At 35.8% G+C, this 19,435-nt stretch overlaps 3 protein-coding genes across 3 annotated transcripts in view; 2 read left to right on the top strand and 1 right to left on the bottom strand.

Moving 5' to 3' along the window:
* The window catches only part of LOC106139426 (protocadherin-like wing polarity protein stan), a 33,867-nt gene extending 24,355 nt beyond the window's left edge, over positions 1-9,512 (top strand). The window contains exons 41-53 of the mRNA XM_013340864.2: positions 102-322; positions 803-949; positions 1,416-1,613; positions 2,108-2,200; positions 2,325-2,441; positions 2,850-2,968; positions 3,489-3,674; positions 4,428-4,523; positions 4,658-4,880; positions 5,024-5,436; positions 5,960-6,034; positions 6,488-6,542; positions 7,909-9,512. Of these exons, the coding sequence (XP_013196318.2) occupies positions 102-322; positions 803-949; positions 1,416-1,613; positions 2,108-2,200; positions 2,325-2,441; positions 2,850-2,968; positions 3,489-3,674; positions 4,428-4,523; positions 4,658-4,880; positions 5,024-5,436; positions 5,960-6,034; positions 6,488-6,542; positions 7,909-7,948 (1,983 nt within the window). The 3' untranslated portion in view covers positions 7,949-9,512. The remainder of the gene's footprint in view (positions 1-101; positions 323-802; positions 950-1,415; positions 1,614-2,107; positions 2,201-2,324; positions 2,442-2,849; positions 2,969-3,488; positions 3,675-4,427; positions 4,524-4,657; positions 4,881-5,023; positions 5,437-5,959; positions 6,035-6,487; positions 6,543-7,908) is intronic.
* A 1,081-nt stretch (positions 9,513-10,593) lies between these two features.
* Positions 10,594-13,098, bottom strand: LOC106139427 (V-type proton ATPase 21 kDa proteolipid subunit c''). The gene is made up of 2 exons (XM_013340865.2): positions 12,313-13,098; positions 10,594-11,711 (listed from the first exon to the last, which is right to left on the bottom strand). The coding sequence occupies exon 1, from the start codon at positions 12,955-12,957 to the stop codon at positions 12,340-12,342; it is 618 nt and encodes a 205-aa protein (XP_013196319.1). The 5' UTR covers positions 12,958-13,098; the 3' UTR covers positions 10,594-11,711; positions 12,313-12,339.
* Positions 13,099-13,598: 500 nt separating this feature from the next.
* On the top strand, positions 13,599-19,112 carry LOC106139436 (protein dispatched homolog 1). The gene has a single exon (XM_013340879.2). It carries the CDS (start codon positions 13,858-13,860, stop codon positions 17,215-17,217), a length of 3,360 nt encoding a protein of 1,119 aa, XP_013196333.2. The 5' UTR covers positions 13,599-13,857; the 3' UTR covers positions 17,218-19,112.
* The last annotated feature ends 323 nt before the right edge of the window (positions 19,113-19,435 follow it).

Below are 19,435 nucleotides of genomic sequence, written 5' to 3'. Positions count from 1 at the left end.
TCAATCATCAGGGCAATTGCTCACATGTTTGGATACTTCTGTATCGACATCAAAGGAGGCTAATTGATATTATTTGTCAAAACTGATTTCTTCATCAACAGTTCGCGTGTAAACTAATAGCCATGGGCCTACACTACTGGTGGGTGGCCGCTCTTGGTTGGAGCGCGTGCGACGCTTGGCAACTGCGGCGGCTGCTCCGGGAACTCCGAGACGTGAACCATGGACCTTTGGCTGCCCAGTTAGCTGTGGGGTACGCGGCCCCAGCTGTGGTCTTGGCTTTGGCGGCCAGCCATCATCAACACCAATATGGAAACGCGCTATTGTGAGTTTTTGTTGGAATGATGACTTGTGTTTAGGAGTCGGAGTATGTGTCTCCTTGTTGGGCAAACTGATTTGGACTCTGGAAGTTTAGTAAGCTTTGGCCGCGTCGGATGTCTAAAGGCCAATTGTACAGTCATCGTTTACTAGAATTGATCGGTACCGAGTATTTTTAGTGGCGTTGACTTGGTATCTTATACCACAATCCATTTTAATTTACCTACATTGGGATAATTACAATTTGAGAAACGAAAAGCCCGCCGCCTAAAGATTTGGCTTAAATATGTAATTGAGATTCAAATAGTGAAAGGCTCATCGCCTACAAGAGGACTCCCAAGTTTATAAGCCTACCTCTTAGTCGCCTTTTACGTCATCCGCGGGTAAGAGATAGAGTGGTCCTAATCTATTAAAGTGCTTGGAACCACACACCAATATTAGTCCTCTTTACTATTATTGCGGTATTTGGACTATGTATCTGTTGTAGTTGCTGGGTGAGCTGCCACGAGCCGGTGGTGTGGTGGGTGGTGGTGCCCGCGGCGGCGAGCGCGGCGGCCGCGCTGGCCAGCCTGGCGGGCGCCGCCGGGGCCGCCTTCACGGTGCGCGACCACGTCACTGGCTTTGGGAACTTGAGGTGAGGTTCATGGGATACCACCACCACTGTAATAACATATGGTCACGTCTATATCCCCTGCGGGGTAGACAGAGCCAACAGTCTTGAAAAGACTGAATGGCCACGTTCAGCTATTTGGCTTAATATCCATTGTTACATTTTTTGTTTTGTATACTTTACGTATGGAACTTATGAAGTACTAGCTGCGTCCCCGTACCTTGCTCCCATGGGGATTTCGTCATAAAAATAAAATAGTTATATTCTACCAGTTTACCAAATGTAAATTTTGTGTAAAAGAGTAACAAACATACATACACACCTCCTTACGAACTTCCGCATTTATATTAGTAGAGAGAACAGAAAGAGCCACACTGGGATGGACGAAATTCAGTAGTTAAATCAGTAAACTCCAAGAAACACGTAAACGCATGCAATTTAAATGTTGTACGAAAAAGAACGTTTCCATGAACTAATATAATTCTTACAGAATGCTGTTAGCCGTCAGCATCGTTTGTTTACCACTAGTCTGTGCCGCGTGGGCCAGTGCTTTGCTCCTTGGCAGCGAGACCGGCGCCCGGCGGGACGTGCTGAGCTCTGTGCTGGCCGCGGCCGTAGCTTTGCACGCCGCGGCCGCCGCACTTGGCTACATAGCCTTCAATATAAGAGTCAGGGACAACCTTAGGCGGTAAGTGAAGTATACAAACATACTACAAAATATAACATAGTATAACACACGTCTCGGATTTCTTTATTGGTCCACGCGACTTCTTGGCAGCGTGGGACGTGCTGAGCTCTGTGCTCGCCGCGGCCGCCACACTTGGCTTCATAGCCTACAATATAAGAGTCAGGGACAACCTTAGGCTGTAAGTAAAACTATATACAAACATAGTATACCATGACACACGTCTCGGATTTCTTTATTGGCCCACGCGGCTCCTTGGCAGCGTGACAGTCAGGCGGGACGTGCTGAGCTCTGTGCTGGCCGCGGCCGCCGCACTCGGCTACATAGCCTTCAATATAAGAGTCAGAGACAACCTCAGGCAGTAAGTGAAACTACTTACAAACATAGTATGTTCCAATTTTTTCGATAAAAACAACAATAAATGATGTGTTTCATGACCATTCTGCTCGAAGCACTTAGGTATAGGTACGAGTATTTAGATTTTCTTTTTTTTTCAGAACAATCCTCCGATGCCTTGGAAAGAAAGTCCCGCTAGCAGATACTTCCATTATAGTCAGTAGCAGTGCCCAAAATCTATCTCAGATCAACAGGTAAGTGCTTTACTTATGCAAAACACTCAACATATTTATACTTATATATAATCAATACATCTAGTGTCTAGTTTTAATATCTGTTTTTCATTTGTTTTATAAAACAAACTCACTTTGATGTCAGATCGGCACTGGCGTACCACAGCAGCACAGAGCCAGGAAGACAGCTCCGTAACATCGGGATTTCAGCTTCGTCGACCACGTCCCGTTCCACTACCAAGACCAGTTCGAGCCCATACAGGTTTCTAGCACATACAAACATACATACATAAAATCACGCCTCTTTCCTGGAGGGGTAGGCAGAGAATACCTCTTTCCACTTGCCACGATCTCTGCATACTTCCTTCGCTTCATCCACATTCATAACTCTCTTCATACAAGCTCGGCGGTATCGGGTACTTTAGACTTACTTACGTACTTTTCTAGCACTAATATATTTATTACCGTATTCAGCTACAAGAATTCAACAGTTTTTGCGACTTGTCGCCTATGCCAATTCAGGCAGTTTTTCATTCAGTAATTGTAAAAATATACCTACCATTTTGTTTATTTGTAAAAAAATCTTAGATATATAGTACCTAAAGTTTAACTCTGTATTCGATTTATCTACTGTAAAGTAGTACTTCACTAGTCAAATGTTTGTTAACAGTCGCAGCGACGGTCAACTTCGCCACACAAGCACATCGACGTCTAACTACAACACCAGCGCTAGCGATATGCCCGCCTATCTCAGAGGATTCGACTCCTCTCTGCACTCTCGGAAAGACGGTCAGTTCTAATTTTATATTCCCAGTAGATTTCAACCAATAGCTGTAAATAAAAGAGACGCCATTTTTTAGTTAAAGCCCTCATAATGCCCACGTATCTCGCAGATTCCAATGGAAGGTCAAGAAAAATTGATTTTATCTTATTCATCAACGAGTAGGTCTCAACAGCTACGTATTATGTCCAAATAAAACTAACCAATCATAAAAAAGTAAATCACTGAATTTCCCATACATAACTAATTAACTTCCTTAGACGGCCTCTGTGGCACAACGGTAGTACGCTTGTCTGTCACACCGGAGGTCCCGGGTTCGAATCCCGGCCAGGGCATGATGAGAAAAGAACTTTTTCTGATTGGCCTGGATCTTGGATGTTTATCTATATAAGTATTTATTATAGTATCGTTGAGTTAGTATCTCGTAACACAGGTCTCGAACTTACGTCGAGGCTAAATCAATCTGTCTAATTTGTCCCGTATTATTATTAAGTTTTCTGAAAAATGTTATTAAATTTTACAAACCAGATGAACGTCGCCGTCGAAAAGCAGCAAGGGAAGAAACTGCGGGCGGGACAGAAGAAGCGACTGAGGGGACCGACAGCGACAGCTCCCACAGCGCCCGCAGCCTCGAGCTGGCGTCCTCGCACTCCTCGGACGACGACGAGACCAGCACAAGGCGGTCACGATCTACTCACCCGCCCTCAGCTACCAGTTAGTACTTAATTATTACATGATACCTCTCCTTGAAGCCAGAAGTGATTGGGAGCGATACTCGACCCTTTATTTTGTCCTTTTTATTTGAAATACAGACTGTCAATATTTCATTTTGTTATATAAGAATTCCTTGCCAAATACTTTCTTTAAGAGGTGTACTACTACCGTTGTATTATTGGCGTAAATAAATAAATAAATAAATTGAGATAGTAGTGACAAAATGGATTGACAGCGACAGTTCCCACAGCACCCGCAGTCACGAGTTCGCGTCCTCGCTTTAGCAGAGCATATCTACCCGTCCTCTGCTACCAGTTATAACCTATTCTTGAATATGCAAGATACGATTGTCAGCAATATGAGTATAGTGCTCCCGATGTTCAATTCAAAGACTCCGACAGTCTCTAGCTGCGTCCTGGTTTTTTAGCACACGACACTCATGGTGTAGGCACTCGCCCTCTGCCACCAGTTAGTACTAAATAGTACGTAGTTACATATTAATAACATCACCTCCATTTATGACAGAAATAAAAACACCACTGGAGCCAAAAAAGGTTCGGTAACTTAACCGTCATTTCATGTAATGATCATTGTGATATGGTAAGTTCCAAGTTAAAAAGAACACAAATTTTTCTGTTTTCACATAGCAATAGTCTATTTTCGCAAACCAGCAAATTAATATTGATAAGAAATTAATATTGTCTTTGAAATTTTAATAGTGTGTGTAATTATAACTAATGTGTCAATTTACAGGGGAACATGTCTCAAGCAGCGCGGGCGGGTTCCTGCCGAACATCACAGAGGGCGCGCCGCTCTCCACGTCGCGGTGGCCGCCGCACATCAGAGAAGGTATGGCATAGTTTAAATACGTCACTAGATCTTTCACTTAATTTTGACCACTTGAGCACTCAAATAAGAATTCAAAAGTGACACACTCAATTACGTTGCCAAATTCAGTCTATAACTAAATTTTTATTCCACAGAATCGAACCACCCAGAAATGGGTCGATGGTCTCAAGAGACCGGCTCGGACACGGAGGGGTTGAACCCCAATATGGCGTCGCCGTCCCCCAACCCGCTGCCCAACCCCGACTTGACTTCCGACGTGTACCATCTAAGGCACAGGATGAAACCCTCTCTACTGGAGAATGTACATGACACGTATGTCGCAAGTGTGGACGCCTCCAGACTCCCGTTGGATAATAGGTGCGTTTTAGTTAATAAAGGGAATTCCCATATAAGGCACAGGATGCAGGGAAAGGCCCTTACAGATTTCCGCTGGGTAATACGTGCAAGCCTGTAAAGCCATTATATTTTTTTTTAATTTACTTTCTCTTTATTCCTACCAGATACGGCGTAATGGAAGACGAGCTCATGTACGGCGTTCTACCCAACGACGCCGAGAAACAAGTGCCCTACGACCCCAACTACCCCATTTCCCCCACCATGTACCGACTGCCAACCCATCCGTACGGCTCCAAGACTTATCTTCCTTCCAGAACCTCAGACTACGGCTACAGCCCCACCAAATACCTCAGCCCCGATTCAAACATCTACGGCTCCAGAGATTTCACTAATGTGACAACTAGGGAACACGAGGGATACCCCTCGAGGGATTTCAGGGATTCCGGTATTGCCACGATGCTGAAGAATGACTATCAGAGGAAGATGGAGTGCCACTATGGAGCGGATTACGCAGAGAGGATGTCGGAGGGCTCGGACAAACACCACCCCCACGATAAATATCTGTTCCCTTATACAGGTGAGTGATATGTGTTTGATTAGTAACTTGACTTTTGATTCTTTTATAGATTTTTTCATGTTTTATTTTTGTTTTGTTTTTTTTTTATAAAGTGTATAAAGATAACCAAGATATTTCATAATGTATTCCTGAAGTACGTATTTTTTTATTTTGAATTATCTATTTGTAAATACGTGTTGTAGGTAGCAGCTACAAAGTTTACCCTATTAACAGAGTTGATAATTTAATCCGTCTTATTATAGTATGTGACGCCTCTCTATTTCTGTCTTAATATCAACTCTGTTACATATTGCTTTCCCAAGCTTTTATGTAAAGGCGGACTCACACCTCACCTTCATTTCACATTATGAGGTATAAAGACTTAAAACCCCTTTGAATAAAATTGAGAACATATTTCAATTTATTTACATTCGAACAACTGACAGACTATTCTTAATACTCGTGGTGGGAATTAATATGCTGAAGGTGATATGTGAGCCTGCCTTTCTGTGTGACCAGCTTATGACCTATTATTTTGCCGTAGCCGAAGAAGACCACGCCACTTTACGCGCAGGTACCCATTCACCGCAGACGTTAAGTAGTGACCTGGCACACTCAGGTAATTTTAACTGCAGATTTGTTTTTTTTTTTTATTATAATTTTGCTTTTTTAACCATATTTGTCTGTAGGCAAATAAACTCGCAGAATCTACCTATATAAATAAATATTTATTAGATCAAAACTATTTATAAGAATTGAATGTGTAGATCAAATATATATTTTTATGAAATTCATTTAATTCCATTCCTGTTTTTAAAATGTAACATAATTTTATTAAGAAATCGACTTACTCTATTTCGATTAACTGAGAATTCTGTAGGTTTAATTTTCCTACCAACTTATACGAGTAGCTTAACCAATAGTATCTATTAATTCCAGTGTATATTCTATTGATTTTACCTTCGACATTCAATTATTTGTATTTAAATTGGTGAAAAACATACTAACGGTCCTTTAAATCTTAGTAAATATCATAGGAATTACCTTTAATTCACAGTGTAACTTTTAACAGGTGATTCTCAACAGCAAATGGGGGCGCCACTAGCTAGTATGGGAGAAACAAGCGAGTGAGTCTTCGTTTTTATATCTAGCGCATGTTTAGCATGAAATATATCCATTTCAAATGTTACTGATATTCACCATAAGTAGGCCATTTTAAAGAGCCGTCATTTTTTACTACTATTTACCAATTAGTGACATTTACATTACAATAAGTTATTATTCCGTTCTCTATTAAACATATTAAAATATATTTTCTTGCCATACAAACTTTTTAATTTTATTATTATACCAATAATATACATAATAGCGTCACAGATACCTTATTAATTTGTCTTGATGAATAATGTTTAGAATATGAAACTATAATCTTTGACATACTAAATCTATAGCCTTACAAAGATGAATTAAAATATCTGTCACGAAATCATAATTAACATTGTCTAGATGGTGGCGGTTGTATGAGAAACACTCACAGTAACTCATCTTTTGCTTTGCTAACTGGTGGTGTTGCCGCGCGAAAAAACATCTATCACCGTAGAGAGGAGGTAACGCAACATTTATCGCATGATTTCATTATTTTTAAGTAAAACTACCTACTTGTTCTATGTATTGTGAGTATAGGTTATTTACTCTTAAGGTATTATAGTTAGTACCTTTATACATACAGTAGAATCCTGTTATAACGACGGCCAAGGGACCGGTGACATAACGTCGTACTAACCGGAAGTCGTATTAAAAGAACAGAAAAAAAAATGTTTTTTATTTATCAAATATTACAGATATATGCCTGTTTAGGTGACGAGCAAATAAAAAAACTAATTTTAATCAAAATAGTTATTTATTAATAAAATTTTGCATTTTTGCATTTTGTGCGCGTCACTCGTTACCCGCAAATTCGTACTGCCGTAAAATATGTAAACAGTCAATTTCCAATCAGGGTGTCGCGCGGGGCGATAGCTAAGATAGCTATTCATTTATTTCATTCTTTCTAGGAATTGCATATTTGTAAACACGGCAACGCTCATTGTTGTAACCGGACAATTATGTGTGAAATTCGGTCGTTAAAAGCGGTTGGTCGTTATAAGCGGAGTTGCAATAAACGAATGTCATTTCATTAAAAGTTATACTAGAACCAAACAAATGCCTAAACTTGCGTCGCTAAAAACGGTTGGTTGCTGTATGCGAAGTCGTACTAAACGGACTACACTGTATAGTTTTACCCACTAGAAACTAACTAATAATATTTTAAGCCGTACCAATATCAATTCTAGGTCTATTAAAACAACATAGCAACTTTATTACATATTGGTTATAAAATAAAACACTAGGTACCACTGAACAGAAATGTTTTTACCTTTGTAATTCCTTCCATATGATGATCCTATAATTACCTTATCCTTATACCTTATATATTTCACTCGTATGTTACAGGAAATCTACTACTGAAGATGATGCAGAAACCAGAGTGTAGCTCAAGAATAGTACAAGATTTCCTATGATTCTCAATAGATGTTAATTTTATTTTAACTGTATTTAGTATTCTAATAATTAGTATTAATTTTGCAAAGACTGTTGTATACAATCAGTACCCACTGCCATAATGTAGTAAACTATTTATTTTGATTTGCCTATGGTTTAATAAGGGGAAAAAGTGGTTTAATTGCTGAAGAAATTAGTAAATAATACTCAATATATTTAGAAGGAAATTATTTTAAATGTATAGTATACTTACTAAACCTCAACATCTAATTATGAATTTCACGTTGCGCCATCTTCCTGATCATCTGAGAACTAGATAATTTAGGTCACATTTTTTCAACCATATTAAAAATAAATTGTTTCAGGACGTGAAACGTAGGAGAACTCGCTGCTTTTCACACAATAACATTAAATTTTACACCTCTTGTATTACATAATCATGACAATTGTGATAAAAATATCTTACAAACGATAACACGTACTTCAGTCGGTCTCATGACAAGACCACTAAATACAATGACATTGGTGTGATAGTGTAGTCACCGCACGTGACTATTTACATACATACTTATGCCTTTTTTTTCTGTACAAAACTATAGATTTAATTAGAAAACAAATAGAACAAAATACTGTTTGCATAGTGTAGTGTAATTATCTACCGAATAGATATTACAATACCGGGAATAGTGCAAAACTTAAATTTTTTTGTAGGTAGGTAGTTGTATAATTTTGAAATATTAGGCATGGCATCCAAAGTCACCCTGTAAATAATAGAGTACCTAAGATAAATAAATCAAAAGGTCGATTTGAAATCAAATTAAATAAATTGGCATATTGTTTGTGAATAAAATTGGACATTTAGTATTTCGTAGATATTTGAGATTCTCTGCCGAAAACGCTTTATTAAGTTATGTATGTTTCGGATAGACATTCATTGGTCTATTTTATATATAAAACACCAAAACTTCTACTTATTATTATGACCTGTATCGTTAATATAAGAATTTGTTGCTCATTGATATGATTTCTCTATAATGGTAGTTAGAAATCAAAATTATGTAAGAACTAAAACAACAAAATAAACGAATGTCATAAAGTCATTTACAAATTTCATATTTGAAAACATCGCCTTTTAGATTTAAGTTTGTATAGTGATATACATAATTTCAATGGGATTGATATTTTGAAACAGTAAAGTAAAATAAAGTAATGCATTTCTATGTGTATATATGAAGTGTTGTGTGCGTTTGAGCAATTTAACGAAGAGTCCACCTATTTTGTATGTAAATAATAGATTTTTACACTTCGTAGCGGTTAACTAAGTAGACAATGTAAGGAAAAGCTTTATTTAGATAACTATAGATTCGATTGCCATAATAATTGTTTAATGAGTTTTGTATTATGCATGTGTCGTGTGGTTTTGAGATAACAGGATGTGTTTGTTATTTATTTTTTGATAAAGATGGTCAGAGAATACGAAGTAACATAATTAATTCCTTCTCTCTATACAGTACTTGATCAAAACACCATATTGAAGTGAAAAAATATAAAATAAATATGTAGATAAGTAACTTCTATTTGGATCACTTTTAATATTAAGTGGATATCTTTTATACTACAATACAACCTTTGTGAACGATGACATGAAAGAGAAAAATTTTTAACATAAAATATTTTTTTTATTTTTTACATTCCGTTTTCCGCTTTTCCTATGTTTTAGGAATTAAGATTATATAATACTTTTTGATTGTTCAATTATACTTATATACTTACATTCCATTTGGCGATTTTATTCAAACGTCGTTTTGGACACTTGTACCTATGTAGTTTTGTAGAATGATTTTGTTTATATTAAAAAAAAATATTTTATTGCTATATCCTAGTTTTCTTTCATCTTCATTAGTCACACTCATAAATAAATTGAAAATGAATTATATTGTTCTGCGTCAATCAAGGGGTCTCTAAACTTGATTCTTCGTTCAGATTAATATCTGAAATCTCGGATATCAGTTCCATATTTATGAAACCGTCGAGTCTTTTCGAAACTTGGCTCTATCTATCCCATAAGGTTAAAATAAATATGTATGTTCCATCGCAAAATCTGATAACAAAGAGAAATAAGGGTATTGCAGAAACTAAATTTGCCTACCTATTGATCACTTACACTTAGCTATTCAACAGCGCCAGAGCTTGGATAAACGACTAATACAACATTTAGCTGTCTCTATAAACTAGAATATAAACCAAATTCAGAGCAGAAACACTTACACAACGGAGTTACAGTGTCTACTTCGTCAAGTACTTAGCTTAGTTTTTGCACGCAGCCTATAAGCAAAAAAAGACATGAGACTGCTTTTATTTACTTATCTGAATTTATGCTTGTTAGATATATATCCTAGGTCATAGGCGAAGGCAGATTCCCTGAAAAATCACAAAACAGCCATTATAAATTATAAACCCATAACACTAGACTATAACACCTAGTCCCTATTAAAACCATTGGATTGCATCTGTGCATCTACGTTATTTTCATAACTCTAAATTATGAAATTAATTTATATGAATCTAAGCTAGATGATAGCTAGATAACAAAAATCGGCCTTACACAGTACTTAAAGATAAAATAACAGAACTACAAAACTTTTATCTATTTATTCATCAACATACATAATATCTACATTTGCACAAATAAAGTATCATTTATTTTAACTTAGAATTACATCAGTAGACTGATACTTAAGACTGATATAATAATACTTTTATCCATGTTTTGTTCCTCGCCACTGGATGGAGAGTGTTGTGCCAGAAAGAACTTTGGGCACCATAGACAAGCATGATTGATCAAAAATCCATAGTAGGTAACTTTGATACACTACGGATATGACTTTACAAGTACAATACATTAGTAAACAGGGAAGCAAAACTAATATTTACAATTGGAAGTAACAATTTCTGACAATTTCTTTCCAACTTTGTATCCAATAAGAAAAATAAATATTGATTTTTGATTTATCTGAGGTATAAAGTACAATATTTTAAGGAAACTTTCAACATGCAGTAGTAATATGTAACATGATTTTTTAACTACAAGTACAATACAAACGTGTCTGTTATTGAAAATATCTTACTCTACGCCAAAAGTATAATAATTTATGTACAATATTATGTATAACTCGGGCTATTGACTTGACAAACCAATCAAAGCTTCATAAAAACTGATTAGGTCTCATGGAATGTTTTAAGCCTTCAACGTAACAATTAGATAACATCATTGCATCTAATTATGCTCGCTTATTTATTTAATTTATGAGTCAGATTCTATACAATGTGTATCTAAATTGTTCTAAATGAGGACCTGCAAAATGAAGTAACACAACACAAAGTCTATAGGTAAGTAAATTATGTCAAAAAACACTCCATACAATCAACAAAAGCCTTCAAAATCTGCAACCTTAGCACAAAATGCAGTAAATAAGATAAATGTCTAACAACATCAATTACAACTATATAATATTATGAATGGTATAATTTGTTTACAAATAGTTTAAAGTGCTAAGATCAGATTTTTTACAATATATTGAATTTAATTAACAATGTAAATAGCACACATCAATATATGTGACATACAGGAGTTGTCTCTGAAGGTGTTTGATATCATTCCTGTGTTTCTTTATTTTTTGAATATTTAATTTCAAGCACTGGAGATTTTTAGTTATGATGAAGGATCGGCTGCAGCAGTCCAGTGCATGGGTACACTGAAAATAAAACACAATTTGAAATTAATACCAATTTATTGAGTCTATTTTGCTAATTATTATATACAAAGTTGTAAATATAACTAAACATTTTTTTTTAAATTATTTTCATAAAAAAAGGCAACACCCAAATTAGTGACTGGCAGTCCCAGCAGCACAGCCGTAACTGAATGGTAACAATGAAGATAAAAATAGTTTCAAAACATATAATAAATTGAGATATTATTGGTATGCCTTGTACAACCTGTAACTGGATGAACCATTAAGAATTATGAAAATGGATTGTGTGCAAATAATATATTTTTACACACACTTGAAAATTAGAACAAGTAATAAAAACTGTTAAAAATAAATATTATGTCTTTCAAATCAAAATGTTATAAGTAAAGGCATCTTGTGCTCGCTGAAACTGGTAAATTTATGACAAATTAAAATAAAAAGTAAATTTTTGATGTGTGATGCTCATGCATTCTTTTATAGACAATTAAAAGAGGGTTCTCAACTGAAATCAGTATCTAAGCTCATGTATTCTGAACAGAATAAGCATACATTTATGATAAAAATAACACTATATTGCAAATACTAAACATAAAATACTTACACTTAAATTCGAAGTATGTTCTTTAAGTTACTGGCTGCCCATTTTGACTTTGGATGTCATGTATATTCCAACAATCAGTCCAAACAAACCAATAGCTGATCCGAAGATTTCTATGATAAGAATTTTAACAAAAAGGGCTGCGTTGGCTGCATCTGCTAAGGCGGCTCCTGAGCCCACAATTCCCACAGCAATGCCACAGAACAAGTTCACGAGGCCAACAGCTAGACCAGATCCAAACAAAATGTAACCAGCCATAAAGTTGGTTGCTTTGATCTTGGCATCAGTTGTGTCCTCATCATATCTCTCCAACATTCCTGATAGTACAATAGCAGTGATCAATCCATAAATGGCAACAGCTTCACAGAAAATAACGGAAATTAAGTTCTTGGTCTTGATCCTGGGAGCTTTGACACCTCCGCCCACTATGCTTGTCCCGGTCGTGTGAATTCCCATCGCAGCGCCCACTACGGACAAGGCCACGGCTAGGGAGATTCCCAGTGCTCCCCACATGTAAGGAGAAGTATTCTCGAGGAACCATCCTATGCTGATAAGCTCACCCTTTCCGGAGAACAAATAAAATCCAGTGAATATAATGAATGCGACTGACACGAGGAGCACAAAGAGGTAAGTTAAAAAGTATCTCATTTTGAGATATTTAGCGAACTAATTGGACCTTTTTACCCGTTATTCCCGATAGGGACGGCCTTTTTTCGCCCAATTTTTGCCTTGACAGAAAACTAAAAATCGAGAGGTCTTGTGATCACAAGATGTCAGAGACAATAAAGTGTTGCCATTCTCCATTCAATTTAGGGACGTAAAATTCGCGCATTATGCCATCAATTAAAATTTCCAGTTATTATTTCTTACTCAATTATTTATACACCAGCTATTGAGCGGGGATTCGTTTACGTGGGTGTTTCCAAAAAAAGCCTATGTTGCTACTGAAGGTTTGCTCTTATGCTGATTACTGAGTAGCATATAAATAGCGACTGAGATATATCTTTACTCTTTATATTATTAGTACATACCTATGAACAAGGTTTACCTAGGATTTCAATGGTTTTTAATCTGTGATGATTTCATTAATTTCAGGTTTTCGTTTAATTTTAAACTAGTGTTCTTAACACAGTATATTTTAAAATGCATGCTATGATCATATCCGAAATATGTGATCAAATTCCTACTTATAAGCCTGCAATCTCATAGCCTTTGCCCCTCATATTGCTCTATGGCTGCTGTCAACCGTCAGTTTAATCAAAAATTCATTCGTTCGTTGTTAACCAAAACGGGGATTGGTTATTGGACTAGGTTTTGATAGGGGCCAGTTGGGGCAGGATTGGGGATAGTAGGAGGGGAGCAAGCGTGCACAAACAAGCGTGCTTGTTTGACTATAGAGTTTTCTTGGTTTTTGTCAAATTATTTGATTTTTCATAATGTAAGCCTAATAAACTTAATCAGCTGTCCTTAGTGTAGTGTGTAGAGTGTGCGTAATTGTGGAGATAATGTATTAATGCCAATGTGAAGTTATGAAATCCCTTTATCAAAATGTTGTCCTTATACGCTCAATTTATAGTTCGCCACTCTTACCTCTTCATTTTTATCCTGAGCGTAATCTCCACCATCCTCACTGTGATTCCCTTGGTCTGTCGCGAACTACCATCTTTCTCCGAACCGCTTGTTGGCTTCGAGACTCGCGGAACTACACTAGCGCATCGGTTCTTCGCATGGGAAAACCTAATTTACGAAACTAGGCCTTCAAGAAAATTGGCTGTAAATCCCAAGGAAATCGAGGAACAAATCCGCATGAATCAAACCTACTACAATAGACCACGACAAGACAAACCTAGATCTGGACACGGTCGCGCAGATAAAAAGAAAAATCGAAAGAAGAAGAAGAATCCAAAAATCAATAGCACAGGTTTTGAAAAAACTGTTTTTGATTCTCCGGAAATGAACATATCTAATGGCCATGTCCACTGGGGCTTTGGCAAAAATATGTCCCATGAAAGTGAGAATACTGTCATCAATAGAGATCACATTCGGAAGCAGTGGCTTTCTTTAAAAGAAATGCAACTAAAACCTGACAAGCCTATTCATCACAACTATGCTTCTGGCACATGCGGAGCACCAGTTTTTGATTATGCTCATTTAGTGGTGACTAATACAGATAACACATCATTGTTGACATATTCCAATATTGCCCGCATGTGTAAGTTACAAACGTTTCTTATAGAAGTAGGAGAAATTGAGTATTACAAAGTGTGCCAAAGGGCAAAACGTACAGATAAGTTGTGTTGTCCAATATGGAGTGTGCCAAATTATATAGCTTTAATATCTGGAAAGAGTTCCTGTGAGAACTTAACAGAAGTAGATGTGAATAAGACTGTTTCTATTTTAAGGAATTGTGCAGGATATTTCCATAATTTCACATTAATGGCCTCATGTGACTTAGATCGCTGTAAGGTTCCTAAGTATTGTTCCCAACATGATGCTATATACAACATGTTGTTTTACCTCATAGATTCTGATGCCTTTTCACCTCCTGAATTCTCACAATCTTTTGTGAAAAATTCAATGATATTCTTGCCATTGCCATACAGCAGTACCTCTCTACCTTATTATGAAAAATTACAAAGTTCAAATTTATCTTATGAAACTGTTATTGTACCAGCCATTGATTTTGGGCTCAAAAGTGCACTTTTTGACTTATGGATAATACAAGATGCATGGTTAATAGCTCTTGGTGGAGTTTTTGTATTTGTCGGTGTTTGGTTCTATAGCAAATCTCTTATTCTGACTATACTTTTGTTTACTGCAATTACATATTCATTGGGTATTGCATACTTTTTGTATGTATATGTGTACAATTTAGAGTTTTTTCCTTTTATGAATTTATTAGTTGTAGTAATCGTAATAGGCATTGGAGCTGATGATGCTTTTATTTATGTCAGTATTTGGAGCATGATAACCAAGCAACTTATAAAGGATAATGTAACCAGTGAAGAAAATCATTTGACTGATATTAAGAATGTATCCAGTGCTGGAGAGACTATCCTTGTACAAATTCTTGAAGAAACTTTAAAACATTCTATGTTGACTATTTTTATCACTACTTTGACGACTGCTATTGCATTTTTCGCATCATATGTAAGTTACATTCCTGCTATCAACTGTTTTAGCGTTTTCGCTGGCACAGCTGTTCTTGTGAACTTTTTTCTAATGGTAAGTTGGTTACCTGTATCGGTATTCATAGTAGATGTTAAATTATCTGTTAATAAGGGAAAGGTTTTTGATATTGTTTATAAAATTGTTAATAAAGTTTGGGAGGATATCAGAGTAGGCATGAGTAGGTTTGTTGTTGTCTGTGTTACTAAACTGCACATAGTATTTGTAATATTACTGGGTGCTATTGGTATTTACAGCATTGTCGTAGTTTTTTATTCCCCTGGTCTTCAGCTGCCAGAGTCAAAAGAATTCCAACTTTTTCAAACATCGCACCCATTTGAAAAATATGATATAGAATATAGAGATAAGTTTTTGTTCGAAAAATTTGGCAAAGATATTGGTACTGGTAGCAAAATGCCTCTTAGATGGGTTTGGGGTATTAAAGCGATTGATAATGGTAATCATATGGATCCCTACTCTACTGGACATTTAGTATTTGATAATAAATTTTCAGTATCTGACCCTAAATCTCAGAAATGGTTACTAGGATTTTGTTCGAGGATCAAAGCTCAGCCATTTTACCAGCAAACATTAGGCCCTTTGTTACCAAATTGTTTCATTGAAAGTTTCAAAGTATTCATGAGCAGAAGGTGTATTGATTTCATTGATAAAATTAATAGAACACCATGTTGTGAATCATCTAGTTTTCCATATAAAAAAGAAGTTTTTGATACTTGCATAATTCAAGCTATGGAATCTTTGTACCAAACGCCCAGCACACTTTTCATGCCTGGCGTAGCAGGTCCTAAGTTCTTCCGAACAGAATCACCAACTATTGCAGCTATTGTGATAGAGTTCGAAAGTGTTGTCCCATACACCATGTCTTACAAGACAATTCATAATTTCTACCAGCATGTTGAAAATTGGACACAACACGAATTAAAATCTGCTCCTCCAGGTATGACATGTGGATGGTTCCTTTCTGATCTTCAATTTTATGATTTACAAGCAACCCTCGCCAGTGGTACAGTGACTGCTTTAATATTGTCTGCCAGCTTAGGATTTGTTGTCCTCATCCCCGCTACCTTCAGTTTTATCGTTAGTATTTGTGCGCTAACAGCAATTGTATTTTCTTCAACCGTTACTATTGCAGTTCTAGTTTTAAGTGGTTGGAAGTTAAATATTTTGGAAAGTGTCGCTATTTCGACATCAGCGGGGTTAGCCGTCGACTTTAGCCTCCATTATGCTTTAAGCTTTACGAATGCCAGTGGAATTAAGTCTGCTAGAGTGAAATATGCATTAACTTCATCTGCTGGGCCCACTGCGGCAGCCGCACTAACCACGTGTTTCGCTGGTATATTTTTGTTGCGCTCGAATCTTCTGCCTTACTCCCAAATTGGGAGTTTCTTGGCACTGATTATGGCTGTAAGCTGGATATATGCTACCTTTTTTCTCTGTTCGATGCTCTTTATTTGTGGACGAAATAATCCTAAAGAACCAGCACCTGAAGACAGGAAATCTGTGTCTCGCGTCAGTTCCATTTGTTCAGGGGTTCCGAATCTGGAGAGTCATGAATTGGAGCACTTGGCTGACAGCAATCGTACAAATCTTACCCACTCTCAAAGCCATTCGAGTATAAGCGCAACAACTGTAGTGTTGCACGAAGATTATGAAAATTCACTTAATAAAGTTGATAAGAAAGCTAGTGATAGCGATAATTTAGCTTGTTACAATGACTGAATGTTTAGAATATATACTTCACTAGTTGATATTTACAAAACCAACTTCATTGTATGTATTTTGTGTATCAGTATTATTTATTAAGTTTTGTTGATCTCATGCTGTTTTTATTAGTATTATTTTATACACTTGTAAATACTTGTAATTTTCAGATAAACCTTGTTGATTACTGTGACAATAATTATCACGTAATAGTTCACATAAAATAAGATCTAAGCGAGCTTAGCTTGAGAAATTTAATATTTTTTATTATTTTCTTTACAGTTCACTTTCTCCGACCTAAGCTATCTTTGGTGAATTTGATCACCATTGAGTCATATTTTTTTTACTAATTCACATTTAAAGTGACGTAATATAATGTTAGTTTAAGAATAAGAATTGCCATGATTATGTCGATATATTCGTATAAATAATGTAATGTACCATAATAATGATATTTTTGCCAAGGGCACATAAATCAAGAGACAAGAGATGTGATTTGTCAATTCAAAAAACGATAATATTTTATAAATCTAGCTAGCAAATTAACTTCTGAGTAATGCTATAAGGACGATATAAATCGTGAAAACGATCCGTCTATAAACAAATGTTTAAGTAAAAATTAAAACGCCTAAAATCATTACATAGTTGACACATTGAAATTGCTGCGGTTTATTATAATCAAAACAATAAACTTTTTGATAATCGGTATTTTCTATCGTATTTGCCATTGCGATAAAATAACAGAACAATTATTACTTACGATCTTTTGTTCTCTCGTTCTTCCCTGTAAAATTCAAATATTTCTTCTAGAGAGTTATTACATCATTGAAGGATTATCAATTATCATACCTGTGCGAGTTTCACATGTGGAACATTTGGAAATAACTATTAAATATCGTTATTATTATTATGTTATTATTTGCTATGTGTATTTCATTCAGAAAGTTTCATCGTTATAGACTGACTTTTGAATCTCATTAATTATTTGTCTGAAAATTCTACGAATATTCGCGTAGGTATCACTTTGTCATATCTAAACAAACGCACATAAAATATAGAAGTACCTTCAAAATATTCTTAATGTACAAATTACAAAAAAAAAATTTTGTAACGAAAATGAGAAGAAAGTTATTTCTTTTTTAAATATTTATAATCAAATTGTAAATTTTCTCTGTTGCAGCTATACATATTGTAGGTACCTACCTAGTTGGAAAACGTTGTGGTGTCTCACCTGCTTAACCTCTTCTTGATCTCTCTTCGTCGTCTAAATTAAAACTTAATGAGCCTCTTCCATAATTAAACAGAAACGACCAGTCTTTTGGTAAATTAATTTCTTGATCTTCGATCAAGTATAATCAATTATTGTTTATACTTCTCTATCTTGGACTATGTCATCGATTCAATGTAATGATCGTCTTAGTATGGAAAAATTATTTTTTTCATTTTTATACGTTTTTATGGAAACGAACTCGGTTCCGTCGTCTAAACATGCTGTTCGTTCAAATAAAACTTCACCTGTACTATTTTGTAGTGACGTCAGCAGTGAATATTTTTAGTTAGCAAGATTTTTACGGCTTATAATCAGTACCTATTTAAACCTATTGTTTAGTAAATTAGTTACTATATCATCGTTTTCCAAAACAAAAGATTCCTTCACAGATTAATCTGCTTTCGTTGACCAAATCAAAGTGCCATGGCCATGAAATTATCACAAATTAGCTGTTAAGTATATTATGTACTACCAACGTTAAATTTATTATTGCAACCAAGAAACAAGGCCCTAACTACTTATTACATTAGGTATAAGGACATGGAAAAAATATATTTGTATGAAATGTAAAATCAAACTCATAATGGCGACTCATTTCTTAGAAGCTACAAACTTTATAAATAGGTTCTTAATGAGTAATTGTGAGTACATTAAAAAATAAAATGTTAAATTTTGTACAAATCGTGTTTTTCTATAACAAATCAACCCTAGTATGTCTATTATTTAACCACACACCCGAGTTAAACAGGCTACTTCTACAATAGGCGCGTCATGAGATATAGCTCTCAGTTAAGCACACACTATGATTATCCCCGTAGTCTCCTTTTACGACATCTGAGGAAAATAAATGGAATGGTTCTTTCTATTCGCAAGTGCCGAAAGCACGACATACGATGAAAGACATACATACATACATTTCCACTTGCTATACTCTATTCGTCGAAACAAGTTAGTAGAGCACCGTCT

This window comes from Amyelois transitella, chromosome 7, assembly GCF_032362555.1.
Source record: "Amyelois transitella isolate CPQ chromosome 7, ilAmyTran1.1, whole genome shotgun sequence".
NCBI classification, from domain to species: Eukaryota; Metazoa; Arthropoda; class Insecta; order Lepidoptera; family Pyralidae; genus Amyelois; species Amyelois transitella.
This window is presented reverse-complemented; position numbering and strand designations above follow the sequence as displayed.

Bases quoted from the DNA above. Each gene is read 5' to 3' on its own strand.
- LOC106139427 (XM_013340865.2), bottom strand. From the start codon at position 12,957: ATGAGATACTTTTTAACTTACCTCTTTGTGCTCCTCGTGTCAGTCGCA.
- LOC106139436 (XM_013340879.2), top strand. From the start codon at position 13,858: ATGTTGTCCTTATACGCTCAATTTATAGTTCGCCACTCTTACCTCTTC.